The following is a 19,548-nucleotide window of genomic DNA, read 5'->3' on the forward strand; positions in this document are numbered from 1 at the left end:
CGCTGTTACATCCGTAAAACCAGTGCATGCGCAGCACTGCCTACAGCTGCGGTAAGTGTATGTGTCCCAACCCCCCCTCCCCCTTCCGCTCACCTCCCCTCCCTGTCCCACACTTACTAGTCCTCTGCAGCCGCCTCAGGCTCCGTCTGCTGTGCTGACACGGTGTTCTGACGGGAGAACACAGCAGACGGAGCCTGAGAATCGACCAGAGTGATGGAGGGAGCCGGCAGAGGACCTGCCCAGCTGACAGCAGGTAAGTGTAACAACCTGCTATACGCCACCTGACAGTGTACAGCCACATACAATGTATAATATAATTACAGCCACATACAATGTATAATATAATTACAGCCACATACAATGTATAATATAATTACAGCCACATACAATGTATAAGTAATATAATTACAGTCACATACAATGTATAAGTAATATAATTACAGCCACATACAATGTATAAGTAATATAATTACAGTCACATACAATGTATATGTAATATAATTACAGTCACATACAATGTATATGTAATATAATTACAGTCACATACAATGTATAATATAATTACAGCCACATACAATGTATAATATAATTACAGCCACATACAATGTATAATATAATTACAGTCACATACAATGTATAATATAATTACAGCCACATACAATGTATAAGTAATATAGTTACAGTCACATACAATGTATAAGTAATATAATTACAGTCACATACAATGTATATGTAATATAATTACAGCCACATACAATGTATAAGTAATATAATTACAGCCACATACAATGTATAAGTAATATAATTACAGTCACATACAATGTATATGTAATATAATTACAGGTCACATACACTGTATAAGTAAAATAATTACAGGTCACATACACTGTATATGTAATATAATTACAGGTCACATACAATGTATAAGTAATATAATTACAGTCACATACAATGTATAAGTAATATAATTACAGTCACATACAATGTATAAGTAATATAATTACAGCCACATACAATGTATAATATAATTACAGCCACATACAATGTATAAGTAATATAATTACAATCACATACAATGTATAATATAATTACAGGTCACATACAATGTATAAGTAATATAATTACAGTCACATACAATGTATAAGTAATATAATTACAGTCACATACAATGTATAAGTAATATAATTACAGCCACATACAATGTATAATATAATTACAGCCACATACAATGTATAAGTAATATAATTACAATCACATACAATGTATAATATAATTACAGGTCACATACAATGTATAAGTAATATAATTACAATCACATACAATGTATAATATAATTACAGGTCACATACAATGTATAAGTAATATAATTAGTCACATACAATGTATAAGTAATATAATTAGTCACATACAATGTATAATATAATTACAGCCACATACAATGTATAAGTAATATAATTACAGTCACATACAATGTATAATATAATTACAGCCACATACAATGTATAAGTAATATAATTACCGCCACATACAATGTATAATATAATTACAGTCACATACACTGTATAAGTAATATAATTACAGTCACATACAATGTATAAGTAATATAATTACAGTCACATACAATGTATAAGAAATATAATTACAGTCACATACAATGTATAATATAATTACAGCCACATACAATGTATAAGTAATATAATTACAGTCACATACAATGTATAAGTAATATAATTACAGTCACATACAATGTATAATATAATTACAGCCACATACAATGTATAAGTAATATAATTACAGTCACATACAATGTATAAGTAATATAATTAGTCACATACAATGTATAATATAATTACAGTCACATACAATGTATAATATAATTACAGTCACATACAATGTATAAGTAATATAATTACAGCCACATACAATGTATAAGTAATATAATTACAGCCACATACAATGTATAAGTAATATAATTACAGTCACATACACTGTATAAGTAATATAATTACAGTCACATACACTGTATAAGTAATATAATTACAGTCACATACAATGTATAAGAAATATAATTACAGTCACATACAATGTATAATATAATTACAGCCACATACAATGTATAAGTAATATAATTACAGTCACATACAATGTATAAGTAATATAATTACAGTCACATACAATGTATAATATAATTACAGTCACATACAATGTATAATATAATTACAGCCACATACAATGTATAAGTAATATAATTACAGGTCACATACAATGTATAATATAATTACAGCCACATACAATGTATAAGTAATATAATTACAGTCACATACACTGTATAAGTAATATAATTACAGCCACATACACTGTATAAGTAATATAATTACAGTCACATACAATGTATAAGTAATATAATTACAGTCACATACAATGTATAATATAATTACAGCCACATACAATGTATAAGTAATATAATTACAGTCACATACAATGTATAATATAATTACAGCCACATACAATGTATAAGTAATATAATTACAGCCACATACAATGTATAAGTAATATAATTACAGTCACATACACTGTATAAGTAATATAATTACAGTCACATACAATGTATAAGTAATATAATTACAGTCACATACAATGTGTAATATAATTACAGCCACATACAATGTATAAGTAATATAATTACAGTCACATACACTGTATAAGTAATATAATTACAGTCACATACAATGTATAAGTAATATAATTACAGCCACATACAATGTATAAGTAATATAATTACAGTCACATACAATGTATAATATAATTACAGCCACATACAATGTATAAGTAATATAATTACAGTCACATACAATGTATAAGTAATATAATTACAGTCACATACAATGTATAAGTAATATAATTACAGTCACATACAATGTATATGTAATATAATTACAGTCACATACAATGTATATGTAATATAATTACAGTCACATACAATGTATAAGTAATATAATTACAGCCACATACAATGTATAAGTAATATAATTACAGTCACATACAATGTATAAGTAATATAATTACAGTCACATACACTGTATATGTAATATAATTACAGGTCACATACACTGTATAAGTAATATAATTACAGGTCACATACAATGTATAAGTAATATAATTACAGTCACATACAATGTATAAGTAATATAATTACAGTCACATACAATGTATAAGTAATATAATTACAGTCACATACAATGTATAATATAATTACAGCCACATACACTGTATAAGTAATATAATTACAGTCACATACACTGTATAAGTAATATAATTACAGCCACATACACTGTATAAGTAATATAATTACAGTCACATACAATGTATAAGTAATATAATTACAGTCACATACAATGTATAATAATATAATTACAGTCACATACACTGTATAAGTAATATAATTACAGTCACATACAATGTATAAGTAATATAATTACAGCCACATACACTGTATAAGTAATATAATTACAGTCACATACAATGTATAATATAATTACAGCCACATACAATGTATAAGTAATATAATTACAGCCACATACACTGTATAAGTAATATAATTACAGTCACATACAATGTATAAGTAATATAATTACAGCCACATACACTGTATAAGTAATATAATTACAGTCACATACAATGTATAATATAATTACAGCCACATACAATGTATAAGTAATATAATTACAGCCACATACACTGTATAAGTAATATAATTACAGTCACATACAATGTATAAGTAATATAATTACAGTCACATACAATGTATAATATAATTACAGCCACATACAATGTATAAGTAATATAATTACAGCCACATACAATGTATAAGTAATATAATTACAGTCACATACAATGTATAAGTAATATAATTACAGTCACATACACTGTATAAGTAATATAATTACAGTCACATACAATGTATAATATAATTACAGCCACATACAATGTATAAGTAATATAATTACAGTCACATACAATGTATAAGTAATATAATTACAGCCACATACAATGTATAAGTAATATAATTACAGGTCACATACAATGTATAAGTAATATAATTACAGCCACATACAATGTATAATATAATTACAGTCACATACAATGTATAAGTAATATAATTACAGCCACATACAATGTATAAGTAATATAATTACAGTCACATACAATGTATAAGTAATATAATTACAGGTCACATACAATGTATAAGTAATATAATTACAGCCACATACAATGTATAAGTAATATAATTACAGGTCACATACAATGTATAAGTAATATAATTACAGCCACATACAATGCACATGTAATATAATTACAGCCACATACAATGTATAAGTAATATAATTACAGGTCACATACAATGTATAAGTAATATAATTACAGCCACATACAATGTATAAGTAATATAATTACAGGTCACATACAATGTATAAGTAATATAATTACAGTCACATACAATGTATAAGTAATATAATTACAGCCACATACAATGTATAAGTAATATAATTACAGTCACATACAATGTATAATATAATTACAGCCACATACAATGTATAAGTAATATAATTACAGGCCACATACACTGTATATATAATATAATTACAGTCACATACAATGTATAAGTAATATAATTACAGTCACATACAATGTATAAGTAATATAATTACAGCCACATACACTGTATAAGTAATATAATTACAGCCACATACAATGTATAAGTAATATAATTACAGTCACATACAATGTATAAGTAATATAATTACAGCCACATACAATGTATAAGTAATATAATTACAGGTCACATACAATGTATAAGTAATATAATTACAGTCACATACAATGTATAAGTAATATAATTACAGGTCACATACACTGTATAAGTAATATAATTACAGGTCACATACACTGTATAAGTAATATAATTACAGTCACATACACTGTATAAGTAATATAATTACAGTCACATACACTGTATAAGTAATATAATTACAGCCACATACACTGTATAAGTAATATAATTACAGCCACATACAATGTATAAGTAATATAATTACAGCCACATACACTGTATAAGTAATATAATTACAGCCACATACACTGTATAAGTAATATAATTACAGCCACATACAATGTATAAGTAATATAATTACAGTCACATACAATGTATAAGTAATATAATTACAGCCACATACAATGTATAAGTAATATAATTACAGGTCACATACAATGTATAAGTAATATAATTACAGTCACATACACTGTATAAGTAATATAATTACAGTCACATACAATGTATAAGTAATATAATTACAGTCACATACAATGTATAAGTAATATAATTACAGGTCACATACACTGTATATGTAATATAATTACAGTCACATACACTGTATAAGTAATATAATTACAGTCACATACAATGTATAAGTAATATAATTACAGGTCACATACAATGTATAAGTAATATAATTACAGTCACATACACTGTATAAGTAATATAATTACAGTCACATACACTGTATAAGTAATATAATTACAGCCACATACAATGTATAAGTAATATAATTACAGCCACATACACTGTATAAGTAATATAATTACAGGTCACATACACTGTATAAGTAATATAATTACAGTCACATACAATGTATAAGTAATATAATTACAGTCACATACAATGTATAAGTAATATAATTACAGTCACATACAATGTATAAGTAATATAATTACAGTCACATACAATGTATAAGTAATATAATTACAGCCACATACAATGTATAAGTAATATAATTACAGTCACATACAATGTATAAGTAATATAATTACAGTCACATACAATGTATAATATAATTACAGCCACATACAATGTATAAGTAATATAATTACAGCCACATACAATGTATAATATAATTACAGCCACATACAATGTATAAGTAATATAATTACAGTCACATACAATGTATAAGTAATATAATTACAGTCACATACAATGTATAATATAATTACAGCCACATACACTGTATAAGTAATATAATTACAGCCACATACACTGTATAAGTAATATAATTACAGCCACATACAATGTATAAGTAATATAATTACAGTCACATACAATGTATAAGTAATATAATTACAGCCACATACAATGTATAAGTAATATAATTACAGGTCACATACAATGTATAAGTAATATAATTACAGTCACATACACTGTATAAGTAATATAATTACAGTCACATACAATGTATAAGTAATATAATTACAGTCACATACAATGTATAAGTAATATAATTACAGTCACATACAATGTATAAGTAATATAATTACAGGTCACATACACTGTATATGTAATATAATTACAGTCACATACACTGTATAAGTAATATAATTACAGTCACATACAATGTATAAGTAATATAATTACAGGTCACATACAATGTATAAGTAATATAATTACAGTCACATACACTGTATAAGTAATATAATTACAGTCACATACACTGTATAAGTAATATAATTACAGCCACATACAATGTATAAGTAATATAATTACAGCCACATACACTGTATAAGTAATATAATTACAGGTCACATACACTGTATAAGTAATATAATTACAGTCACATACAATGTATAAGTAATATAATTACAGTCACATACAATGTATAAGTAATATAATTACAGTCACATACAATGTATAAGTAATATAATTACAGTCACATACAATGTATAAGTAATATAATTACAGCCACATACAATGTATAAGTAATATAATTACAGTCACATACAATGTATAAGTAATATAATTACAGTCACATACAATGTATAATATAATTACAGCCACATACAATGTATAAGTAATATAATTACAGCCACATACAATGTATAATATAATTACAGCCACATACAATGTATAAGTAATATAATTACAGTCACATACAATGTATAAGTAATATAATTACAGTCACATACAATGTATAATATAATTACAGCCACATACAATGTATAAGTAATATAATTACAGCCACATACACTGTATAAGTAATATAATTACAGCCACATACAATGTATAAGTAATATAATTACAGTCACATACAATGTATAAGTAATATAATTACAGCCACATACACTGTATAAGTAATATAATTACAGTCACATACAATGTATAATATAATTACAGCCACATACAATGTATAAGTAATATAATTACAGCCACATACACTGTATAAGTAATATAATTACAGTCACATACAATGTATAAGTAATATAATTACAGTCACATACAATGTATAATATAATTACAGCCACATACAATGTATAAGTAATATAATTACAGCCACATACAATGTATAAGTAATATAATTACAGTCACATACAATGTATAAGTAATATAATTACAGTCACATACACTGTATAAGTAATATAATTACAGTCACATACAATGTATAATATAATTACAGCCACATACAATGTATAAGTAATATAATTACAGTCACATACAATGTATAAGTAATATAATTACAGCCACATACAATGTATAAGTAATATAATTACAGGTCACATACAATGTATAAGTAATATAATTACAGCCACATACACTGTATAAGTAATATAATTACAGTCACATACAATGTATAAGTAATATAATTACAGGTCACATACAATGTATAAGTAATATAATTACAGTCACATACACTGTATAAGTAATATAATTACAGTCACATACACTGTATAAGTAATATAATTACAGCCACATACAATGTATAAGTAATATAATTACAGCCACATACACTGTATAAGTAATATAATTACAGGTCACATACACTGTATAAGTAATATAATTACAGTCACATACAATGTATAAGTAATATAATTACAGTCACATACAATGTATAAGTAATATAATTACAGTCACATACAATGTATAAGTAATATAATTACAGTCACATACAATGTATAAGTAATATAATTACAGCCACATACAATGTATAAGTAATATAATTACAGTCACATACAATGTATAAGTAATATAATTACAGTCACATACAATGTATAACATAATTACAGCCACATACAATGTATAAGTAATATAATTACAGCCACATACAATGTATAATATAATTACAGCCACATACAATGTATAAGTAATATAATTACAGTCACATACAATGTATAAGTAATATAATTACAGTCACATACAATGTATAATATAATTACAGCCACATACAATGTATAAGTAATATAATTACAGCCACATACACTGTATAAGTAATATAATTACAGCCACATACAATGTATAAGTAATATAATTACAGTCACATACAATGTATAAGTAATATAATTACAGCCACATACAATGTATAAGTAATATAATTACAGGTCACATACAATGTATAAGTAATATAATTACAGTCACATACACTGTATAAGTAATATAATTACAGTCACATACAATGTATAAGTAATATAATTACAGCCACATACACTGTATAAGTAATATAATTACAGGTCACATACACTGTATAAGTAATATAATTACAGTCACATACACTGTATAAGTAATATAATTACAGTCACATACAATGTATAAGTAATATAATTACAGCCACATACAATGTATAAGTAATATAATTACAGGTCACATACAATGTATAAGTAATATAATTACAGCCACATACAATGTATAAGTAATATAATTACAGGTCACATACAATGTATAAGTAATATAATTACAGTCACACACTGTATAAGTAATATAATTACAGCCACATACACTGTATAAGTAATATAATTACAGTCACATACACTGTATAAGTAATATAATTACAGCCACATACAATGTATAAGTAATATAATTACAGTCACATACAATGTATAAGTAATATAATTACAGTCACATACACTGTATAATATAATTACAGCCACATACAATGTATAAGTAATATAATTACAGTCACACACTGTATAAGTAATATAATTACAGCCACATACAATGTATAAGTAATATAATTACAGTCACATACAATGTATAATATAATTACAGCCACATACAATGTATAAGTAATATAATTACAGTCACACACTGTATAAGTAATATAATTACAGCCACATACAATGTATAAGTAATATAATTACAGTCACATACACTGTATAAGTAATATAATTACAGCCACATACAATGTATAAGTAATATAATTACAGTCACATACAATGTATAAGTAATATAATTACAGTCACATACAATGTATAAGTAATATAATTATAGGTCACATACAATGTATAAGTAATATAATTACAGGTCACATACAATGTATAAGTAATATAATTACAGGTCACATACAATGTATAAGTAATATAATTACAATGGGCTCAAAATTAATTACAGCAACGCAAAGTCATAGTAGGATATAGAGCTCTGAATACATTAACCAAGGGAGGTGTATACAGGGAGACTGACCCAGACCCTCCTGAGACCAACACTAACCAGGTGCACACCGTGGGCCGTGCGGGTCTCATACACGTGGAGGGTAGGCGGAGCAACCCAGACGCGTGAAACCTATGCATCAGGACTGCGTCTGGGTTGGGGAGCGCCTACCTCCCCTAAGCTGCATTAACCGACTGGGTACGCTGGCCTCGTGGCAGCAGATATGCGTCTGCTGCCGATCCCCAGCGTAAGATGATAAGGCCCGGCTGGTGTAGTATCCTGCCTCACTAAACGAAGAAACTGAAATCCTATGGCTAGGGGCGGGGTATATATGGAGGACGACCCGGGGCATTCTGGGAGCCAAATATCTTAACGGCTTGGTGCCTGGTCTTCCAACCATAATATCCCCATGGTATCCCTGTGGATCCCTATGGACCCCGAAGAAGAAACAACAACTGTCATTAATATGGCCATTGTTCATTGCTTCAATAAAAACTATTTTGAATAAAACCCCGAAAAATCTAAGACATGGCAAATTGCTAACACTACATGCTCATAATCCTGATTGGTGAAGTAAGCTTCCTGCTATGATATAAAGGGCGGAATTCAATTCTTTCCAGCCCCTATCGCGCCCGACGGAGCTATTCAATTCTTGCTCCTGTCGGGCGCGATGAGCTGCCAGCGCTACATTTCAGCTCGCAGCCCCTGGGGGATGAGAGTTGAAATGTGCCAAAAGTTACATGTTTGGGCGCCCAAACATCACTTTTCGCGATTGCGCCCAGCACTTTGGTCGGGTTTAGCTGCTTTACGCGGCCAAACCTGACCTCTATGGGCGCGATCAGCACGAAAATCTTGGACAATTGTATAGCGGCCGTGATCTCCTGTCACTTTAGACAGGAGATGCGGGCCGCGAAAACAATTGAATTCCGCCCAAAGTCTTCAGTCTCCAGGAATCTTCCACCAAACACATTTGCAAATTGGAAACCTCAGGGAAATGGATCCACAGAGCTCTGATGATTGCAGAGTCTGCTGGATGCCTCGCAGAACCTGTCCAGTGAAGAAGTCATTAATGCAAAACTGAGTGAAAGAAGTCCTGGGACTATAGCCAGAGTGTCTGTGACCTGCTGAGAAAGGTGGTTCAGGGAAGGAGGGGGCACTGAAGCCATAGAGAGACAGTCTTCTGGTGGCCTCGCAGGCTGCAGTAGGCTTCAGCAAGGAGATGTCAGATACCTTCTGCTGCATTTGCAGTTTTGCAGCACAGGAATTGCAAAGCAACTTGTGTGCGGCTTAGTAATTACGTCCTCTGCTGAATCCGGCCCTGAGAGCGGAGCAGCAGGATTTCCACAGCAAAGTTTCTTTTTTAGTATTTAGGGCCTGATTCAGACACGCTCGCAAGCGGGTCGATGGTGGCCCAGTGCGCACGCAAAAGGGGCACTACAAAAGGGGTGGCTGTCGATGTTGATCGACAGCTCGCCACATTTTGTAGACGTGGCGAACGTCTGCCGTTTGTGGGCGGCCCCACTTACATCACAAGTGATGTCAGTGGGAGAGCTTTCGGCTCTATTTGAGCCAGAAGCTCTCTGGGGCTTGCGGCAACGAGACCCTACCACAAGGGTCTCGTCGCAAGCCAGATGGTCTTGACCATAGCGACCATCATCATGGCCGCTCGCTATAGCTGTGGGTGGTCATCCACAGCTATGCCAATGATCAAGTCAGAGGCTCCCAAACTCTAACCTGGACTGTAATGGTGGAGTGTGGGAACCTTCCATCTCTTAGTAGTAAATCAATCATATATTACAGAGGCTCCCAAACTCTAACCTGGACTGTAATGGTGGAGTGTGGGAACCTTCCATCTCTTAGTAGAAAATCTATCATATCATATATTACAGAGGCTCCCAAACTCTAACCTGGACTGTAATGGTGGAGTGTGGGAATCTTCCATCTCCTAGTAATAAATCTATCATATCATATATTACAGAGGCTCCCAAACTCTAACCCGGACTGTAATGGCGGAGTGTGGGGACCTTCCATCTCTTAGTAGTAATCTATCATATCATATATTACAGAGGCTAACAAACTCTAACCTGGACTGTAATGGCGGAGTGTGGGGACCTTCCATCTCTTAGTAGTAAATCTATCAAATCATATATTACAGAGGCTCCCAAACTCTAACCTGGACAGTAATGGCGGAGTGTGGGAACCTTCCATCTCTTAGTAGTAATCTATCATATCATATATTACAGAGGCTCCCAAACTCTAACCTGAACTGTAATGGCGGAGTGTGGGGACCTTCCATCTCTTAGTAGTAAATCTATCAGATCATATATTACAGAGGCTCCCAAACTCTAACCTGGACTGTAATGGCAGAGTGTCGGATCCTTCCATCTCTTAGTAGTAAATGTATCATATATTACAGAGGCTCCCAAACTCTAACCTGCACTGTAATGGCGGAGTGTGGGAACCTTCCATCTATTAGTAGTAATCTATCATATCATATATTACAGAGGCTCCCAAACGCTAACCTGGACTGTAATGGCGGAGTGTGGGAACCTTCCATCTCTTAGTAGTAAATCTATCATATATTACAGAGGCTCCCAAACTCTAACCTGGACTGTAATGGCGGAGTGTGGGGACCTTCCATCTCTTAGTAGTAAATCTATCAAATATTACAGAGGCTCCCAAACTCTAACCTGAACTGTAATGGTGGAGTGTGGGGACCTTCCATCTCTTAGTAGTAATCTATCATATCATATATTACAGAGGCTACCAAACTCTAACCTGGACTGTAATGGTGGAGTGTGGGGACCTTCCGTCTCTTAGTAGTAATCTATCATATCATATATTACAGAGGCTCCCAAACTCTAACCTGGACTGTAATGGTGGAGTGTGGGAATCTTCCATCTCCTAGTAATAAATCTATCATATCATATATTACAGAGGCTCCCAAACTCTAACCTGGACTGTAATGGCGGAGTGTGGGGACCTTCCATCTCTTAGAAGTAATCTATCATATCATATATTACAGAGACTCCCAAACTCTAAACTGGACTGTAATGGTGGAGTGTGGGAATCTTCCATCTCCTAGTAATAAATCTATCATATCATATATTACAGAGGCTCCCAAACTCTAACCTGGACTGTAATGGTGGAGTGTGGGAATCTTCCATCTCCTAGTAATAAATCTATCATATCATATATTACAGAGGCTCCCAAACGCTAAACTGGACTGTAATGGTGGAGTGTAGGAACCTTCCATTACTTAGTAATAATCTATCATATATTACAGAGGCTCCCAAACTCTAACCTGGACTCAGGTGCGTATCTTCCTATTGGCCAGAATGGCACTCGCCAGGGGCGCCGGCCGAGGAGGGGGGCGCCGTTGCCACCCGACATCATTAGCAAATGATCACTGGTCTCCTGTTTGCTCTGGCGCAGTGTCCACCATTGTTAATGTGTATCAGGCTTCTTATATGTCCCTTTATATCAGAAACATTTAAAATTACAGAGACTAATTTTTTTTTATTTTTTTTTTCCTAATATATCTCTTCTCCCACAATACCCACTACATACCAATCACCACTCACTAAGTCCCATATGTCAACCTTGCAGGAAAAGAGTGCAACACCACATCAACCACAATGCTCTATTCGCAACGTAATTTGCATATATGCAAATTATCTTGCCCACAATGCACCTTGTTTGTTATTGATGCCCTCTTTTCCTGTGTTGTTGACATATAGAAATTAATAAACAGTGCTTGCATGTAGTAAGTGTTACAACTGAAAAAATATAAAAATATATATATATATATTAAAAAAAAAAGTATATATATATTAGGGGTGTGCGGGTTCGGATTTCTGAAATCCGAACCCCCCCGATCCGAGGCAGATCAGAGTCAGGCTCGACTTTTCCCGCCTGACTCGGATCTGAAATCGTGGCAAAACGTCATCATCCCGCCTTCCGAGTCTCGCGGGTTTTGGATCCTATATAAGGTACCCGCGTCGGCGCCATTTTCTCACTCGGCTGTGGACAGTGAAGAGGGAGGGTGGGAGTTAGGGCTGGCTGGGCTGTGTAGTGTAGTGTAGTGCAGAGTAGTGTTGTGCTGTGCTGCGCTGTGCTGCTGTTGTCCACTACTTCAAAGTCCATAGGGGCTGGTTGTGCTGTGCTGCTGTTGTTAATAGGGGCTGTGTCCACTACTTCAAAGTCCATAGGGGCTGGCTGGACTGTGTTGTGCAGTCAGTTCTCCATAGGGGCTGTGTCCACTCCAAAGTCCTGTGCAGTGTCCCAGTCTTAAAGGGGTGCTGTAGTGTTGTCCAGGGGGTGATCTGTCCATCAGGGGTGCTCCCCCCAAGTGCTAAAAAAAAAAATATATTTTCTGTGTTTGTGAATTGTGTGCGCAGTAGCCGCACGTGCATCAACAAAGTAGTGCCAAGCGTGCGCCTGTGTCATAAGTAAAGGGCCGGCTGGCTTGACCATTAAAGGGTGCTGTAACCCCCAAAGTACACTCCAGTCCAAACCAAAAAAAAAATTATTTTCTGTGTTTGTGAATTGTGTGCGCAGTAGCCGCACGTGCATCAACAAAGGAGCAGCGCCAAGCGTGCGCCTGTGTCCCATAAGTAAAGAGCCGGCTGGCTCATTTCTTAAAGGGTGCTGTAACCCCCAAAGTACACTCCAGTCCAAACCAAAAAAAATATATATTTTCTGTGTTTGTGAATTGTGTGCGCAGTAGCCGCACGTGCATCAACAAAGTAGTGCCAAGCGTGCGCCTGTGTCATAAGTAAAGGGCCGGCTGGCTTGACCGTTAAAGGGTGCTGTAGCCCCCAAAGTACACTCCAGTCCAAACCAAAAAAATATATATTTTCTGTGTTTGTGAATTGTGTGCGCAGTAGCCGCACGTGCATCAACAAAGTAGTGCCAAGCGTGCGCCTGTGTCATAAGTAAAGGGCCGGCTGGCTTGACCATTAAAGGGTGCTGTAACCCCCAAAGTACACTCCAGTCCAAACCAAAAAAATATATATTTTCTGTGTTTGTGAATTGTGTGCGCAGTAGCCGCACGTGCATCAACAAAGTAGTGCCAAGCGTGCGCCTGTGTCATAAGTAAAGGGCCGGCTGGCTTGACCATTAAAAGGTGCTGTAACCCCCAAAGTACACTCCAGTCCAAACCAAAAAAATATATATTTTCTGTGTTTGTGAATTGTGTGCGCAGTAGCCGCACGTGCATCAACAAAGGAGCAGCGCCAAGCGTGCGCCTGTGTCCCATAAGTAAAGAGCCGGCTGGCTCATTTCTTAAAGGGTGGTGTAACCCACAAAGTGCACTACTCTCCAGCAAAAATAAAAAAAATATTTTCTGTGTTTGTGTGCGCTTTAGCCGCACGTATATATCAATATAACATAAATGGAGGACCAAACTTTCTCCGATAAAAATAAAATAGGGAAAGATCAAGAACCACTTCCTCCTAGTGCTATTTCTGCTGCTGGGAGTTGTTCACCATCCCAGAGAGGAAGTAGGAACATCACTACTTTTACTAAACAATTGACCCTCCAACAGTCCCTAGCGATGAGGATGAAGTACGACAGCAGTCATCCTGAAGCAAAACGTATAACTGAGGCCTTGACTGCTATGTTGGTGTTAGACGTGCGTCCGGTATCCGCCATTAGTGCAGTGGGATTTAGACAATTGATGGAGGTAGTGTGTCCCCGGTTCCAAATCCCGTTTAGATTCCACCTGCATCCTCAAAGCAGCAGCGACAAGCGTGCGTCTGTCTGTTAAAGGGTGGTGACACCCTCAAAGTGTGCTACACAAACAATAAAAATATTATTTTTTTTTTGGTCTTTGTGAAATGTGTGGGCTGTAGCCGCACCTGCATCCTTAAAGCAGCAGCGACAAGTGTGCGTCTGTCTGTTAAAGGGTGGTGACACCCTCAAAGTGTGCTACACAAACAATTAAAATATTGTTCTTTTTTTTTCTGTCTTTGTGAAATGTGTGGGCTGTAGCCGCACTTGCATCCTCAAAGCAGCAGCGACAAGCGTGCGTCTGTCTGTTAAAGGGTGGTGTAACCCTCAAAGTGCTCCAAAAAATAAAAAACTATTTTTTTAATGTGTTTGTGACTTGTGTGCGATGTAGCCGCACGTGCATCAACATAGTAGCAGCGCCAAGCGTGCGCCTGTGTCATAAGTCAAGGGCTAGTTTGGACATCTGGTCCGGACTGAAGGACATGCCAACAAATTCTGACAAGTCTACTGTCACTGCATATGATACTGTCCTCAAAGCAGCAGCGACAAGCGTGCGTCTGTCTGTTAAAGGGTGGTGACACCCTCAAAGTGTGCTACACAAACAATTAAAATATTGTTCTTTTTTTTTCTGTCTTTGTGAAATGTGTGGGCTGTAGCCGCACTTGCATCCTCAAAGCAGCAGCGACAAGCGTGCGTCTGTCTGTTAAAGGATTACATCGGTGACAGCATCCAAGTAGGCATGTCAGACAGTCCATACCTGTACTGGCAGGAAAAAGAAGCAATTTGGAGGTCCCTGTACAAACTGGCTCTATTTTACCTGAGTTGCCCCCCCTCCAGTGTGTACTCCGAAAGAGTGTTTAGTGCAGCCGGGAACCTTGTCAGCGAAAGGCGTAGGAGGTTGCTTCCACAAAATGTGGAGAAGATGCTGTTCATAAAATGAATTATCAACTCTTCCAGGGAGACCAGCCTCCAGAACGTACAGAGGGACCTGTGGTTCCAGCGGGGACGAATTAATACTCTGTGAGGATGAGGATGTACACACTGAAGAGGGTGAGGAACCGGTGGATGAGGAGCATGAGGATGACATCTTGCCTCCGTAGAGCCAGTTTGTGCAGGGACAGATTAATTGCCAGCTTGCTTTGTGGGGGCCCAAACGAACCAATCATTTCAGCCACAGTCGTGTGGCAGACCCTGGCGCTGAAATGATTGGTTTGTTAAAGTGTGCATGTCCTGTTTATACAACATAAGGGTGGGTGGGAGGGCCCAAGGACAATTCCATCTTGCACCTCTTTTTTTTCTTTGCATTATGTACAGTTTGGGGCCTAGTTTTTCAAACTGCCATCCTGTCTGCCACTGCAGTATCACGCCTAGATGGGTCACGTGTTTGTGCCGCCCACTCGTGTCGCTTAGCATAGTCATCCAGCTACCTCGGTGCAACCTTTTGGACATAAAAACACTATTGTGAGGTGTGAGGTGCTCAGAATAGACTGTAAATGAGTGGAAATTAAGGTTATTGAGGTTAATAATAGCATAGGAGCAGAAAAACCTACAAATTCTGTGATTTTAGCTGTTTTTATGCTTTTTTTCAAAAATTATATGGCAGAGTTAAAAAGCACAATGCAGTGTAGACAGTCCAATTTGAATATATGTAAATTATTTTACCCATAATGCATGTTTGTTTTTGACGCTATGTTTTCAAGCTTTTATTGTGTTTTTTGACATTAATAAATAGTGGTTTGCAATATAGTAAGTTCTGTAAAAGATATATATATTATAAAGAAAAATAAAAAAAAAATATTCTCCCTATTTCTACAGGTGTCTGAATTAAACTACCCCTAGTGTGTGTTATTTTATTTTTTTCAAGTAGAAGCAGTCATTGGAGGGGGGCGCCAGTCCCTTAGTTTGCCAGGGGTGTGCGGACCCCAAGATACACCCCTGCCTGGACTGTAATGGCGGAGTGTGGGAACCTTCCATGTCTTAGTAATAATCTATCATATATTACAGAGGCTCCCAAACTCTAACCTGGACTGTAATGGCGGAGTGTGGGAACCTTCCATGTCTTAGTAATAATCATATCATATATTACAGAGGCTCCCAAACTCTAACCTGGACTGTAATGGCGGAGTGTGGGAACCTTCCATGTCTTAGTAGTAATCTATCATATATTACAGAGGCTCCCAAACTCTAACCTGGACTGTAATGGCGGAGTGTGGGAACCTTCCATGTCTTAGTAATAATCATATCATATATTACAGAGGCTCCCAAACTCTAACCTGGACTGTAATGGCGGAGTGTGGGAACCTTCCATGTCTTAGTAGTAATCTATCATATATTACAGAGGCTCCCAAACTCTAACCTGGACTGTAATGGTGGAGTGTGGGAACCTTCCATCTCTTAGTAATAATCATATCATATATTACAGAGGCTCCCAAATGCTAACCTGGACTATAATGGCGGAGTGTGGGAACCTTCCATCTCTTATATAGTTGGATCCTGTATTTAAGCAGTTAATGAATCATCGACTGATCTCAAAGGAGCAGGAAAATAGCACTGAGGGGGCCTATATTTGGGATTGGCATCGGGACAGTAATTTCATAGAGTTGGAAAATGTCTGGCCTCCTTCTGCTAACAGTCCCCTTACCTGCCCTTCCATCCGCGTCCCAGGATACAGCTTCCTATTGGGAACAAATCCCCTGTTTACCAGGATGCTGATTCTGTAAAAGCAGAACAGAACAGATCATACAAAGCTCATTATACGGTGTGGTGTTTTACATTGATCCATACTAGCCCATATCATGACATTACCTCTGTTATTTTCTATCAATACACCCTGATCAGAGTGAACCAGAAATCTCTATTTATCGGATACGATGAATGAGTACAACAATCATTACTCAGTTGATATAATGTTTCCCCATTAATTACTAGCTGTAGGAAATCACATACCCCAGGTCAGTGCAATGGAAGGGGGTAACCACATGAGCCCCATTCTCTGGCAATGTCGGCAGGTTGGTCTGTTGATCTTGTTTCTTGGGATTTACCAGTGTGCGAGGTCTGACATAAAGTTCCTTGGAGTGATCAAAGTGACCTCGGACTATCACAGGATGAAACTCTAAATTCTGAAGTTCCTCTGGCCTTAAAATACAGAGACAATTTCCATTGATAAATAATGTAAATTAACTGCAGAGTTAACAGATAAAGGGGCTGATTCAGCAAGGATCTCACCTGCGATTACGCACGCAATAGGCAGATTGTTGCCTTCTGCGCATGCATCACAGTGCACGTGCGCGTAACGCCCACTGCGATCGGGACTGTGATCACAGACTATGCAGACCCATCGTAGAGCGATTCACAGGAAGTACCGTTTGGGGCTGGTGACGTGCAAGGGGGGGGCGAAACGCAGGCGTGTCAGTGCGTTTCATCCACTGCATTGCTATACGTAGCCTAAGCTCTCGCTGCGTACAGGAAGTTTAGCAATTTCTGAGTAAGGTCTGACCTTGTGCAAGTATCACCTATAGTGTCGCAGTCTTGCTAAACATTACAGAGGTGTGTAAGGTAAGGTAGGCGTCCCTATGTAGTGCTGGGAAGGTATAGCGATTGCAAAGGAGCATATAATCGCAGTCAGACTGCGTGCATGATCCCAGGCGCGATCGTAATGAATCAGGCCCAAAGAGACTAATAAATTGACTCTGGAGTGCAGGAATCCTGACTGTATGACACGTTATCTGAGCTTCACAGTGGCCCAGGCTAGAGAAGTCAGCGGTGACAACATACACATCTATTACATTCATGTGAAAACAATACAAGTGAACAACCCTAACTTTGCTGTAGTGTATATGTCTACGTAGCATTATCAGGGTGTCACTCAGTGCTCTACTGGCATGGTTTGGCCACTTCTGTCAGCAGCACAACAGTTGTAAGAGTGTATGCATAAGAGAATGAATGGAAAAGAAAGGAACACTGCATATGCAGATATAAAATAGTAAAAATTGCAGTGTTCTGCCCACGCTGTTTTTCCTCCTGCAGTCTGCTGGCAAAGTTCCCCTGTCACCCGCCACTAACACGAACGAAAAGTCTTGCTGCACTGAAGTGTCATTCAGAAACGTCAGCGCAGCGCAAAATATTGGCTACATCACAGTGTTCGGTGGCGTCCGACTCTGCACTGTTGCAGATCCCACACCCCTTATAAATGACAGGGACCATGTGGTACAGGGTCAATTTGATCCACCAAATACCAAGAACTCAGCCGGGACTGCTCCTTTATTTGGTGGACGCTCTTCTCTGAGTCTGGAGGCGAACTGGCATGGCCACCAGTGACTGCTCCTTCATCAGCATGACTGCTCTCTGTA

General features: G+C 35.8%; 1 protein-coding gene across 2 annotated transcripts in view; it reads right to left on the reverse strand.

Moving 5' to 3' along the window:
• SURF1 (SURF1 cytochrome c oxidase assembly factor) overlaps positions 1 to 19,548 on the reverse strand; it is a 143,807-nt gene that overhangs the window by 70,229 nt on the left and 54,030 nt on the right. For both annotated transcript variants that reach the window (XM_088443995.1, XM_088443996.1), the window contains exons 5-6: positions 18,146 to 18,334; positions 17,841 to 17,913 (exon numbers count right to left, since the gene is read on the reverse strand). In XM_088443995.1, the coding sequence (XP_088300121.1) occupies positions 17,841 to 17,913; positions 18,146 to 18,334 (262 nt within the window). The remainder of the gene's footprint in view (positions 1 to 17,840; positions 17,914 to 18,145; positions 18,335 to 19,548) is intronic.

The sequence above is a fragment of the Taudactylus pleione genome, unplaced genomic scaffold (genome assembly GCF_031769625.1).
Source record: "Taudactylus pleione unplaced genomic scaffold, aTauple2 ptg000343l, whole genome shotgun sequence".
In the NCBI taxonomy this organism is placed as follows: Eukaryota; Metazoa; Chordata; class Amphibia; order Anura; family Myobatrachidae; genus Taudactylus; species Taudactylus pleione.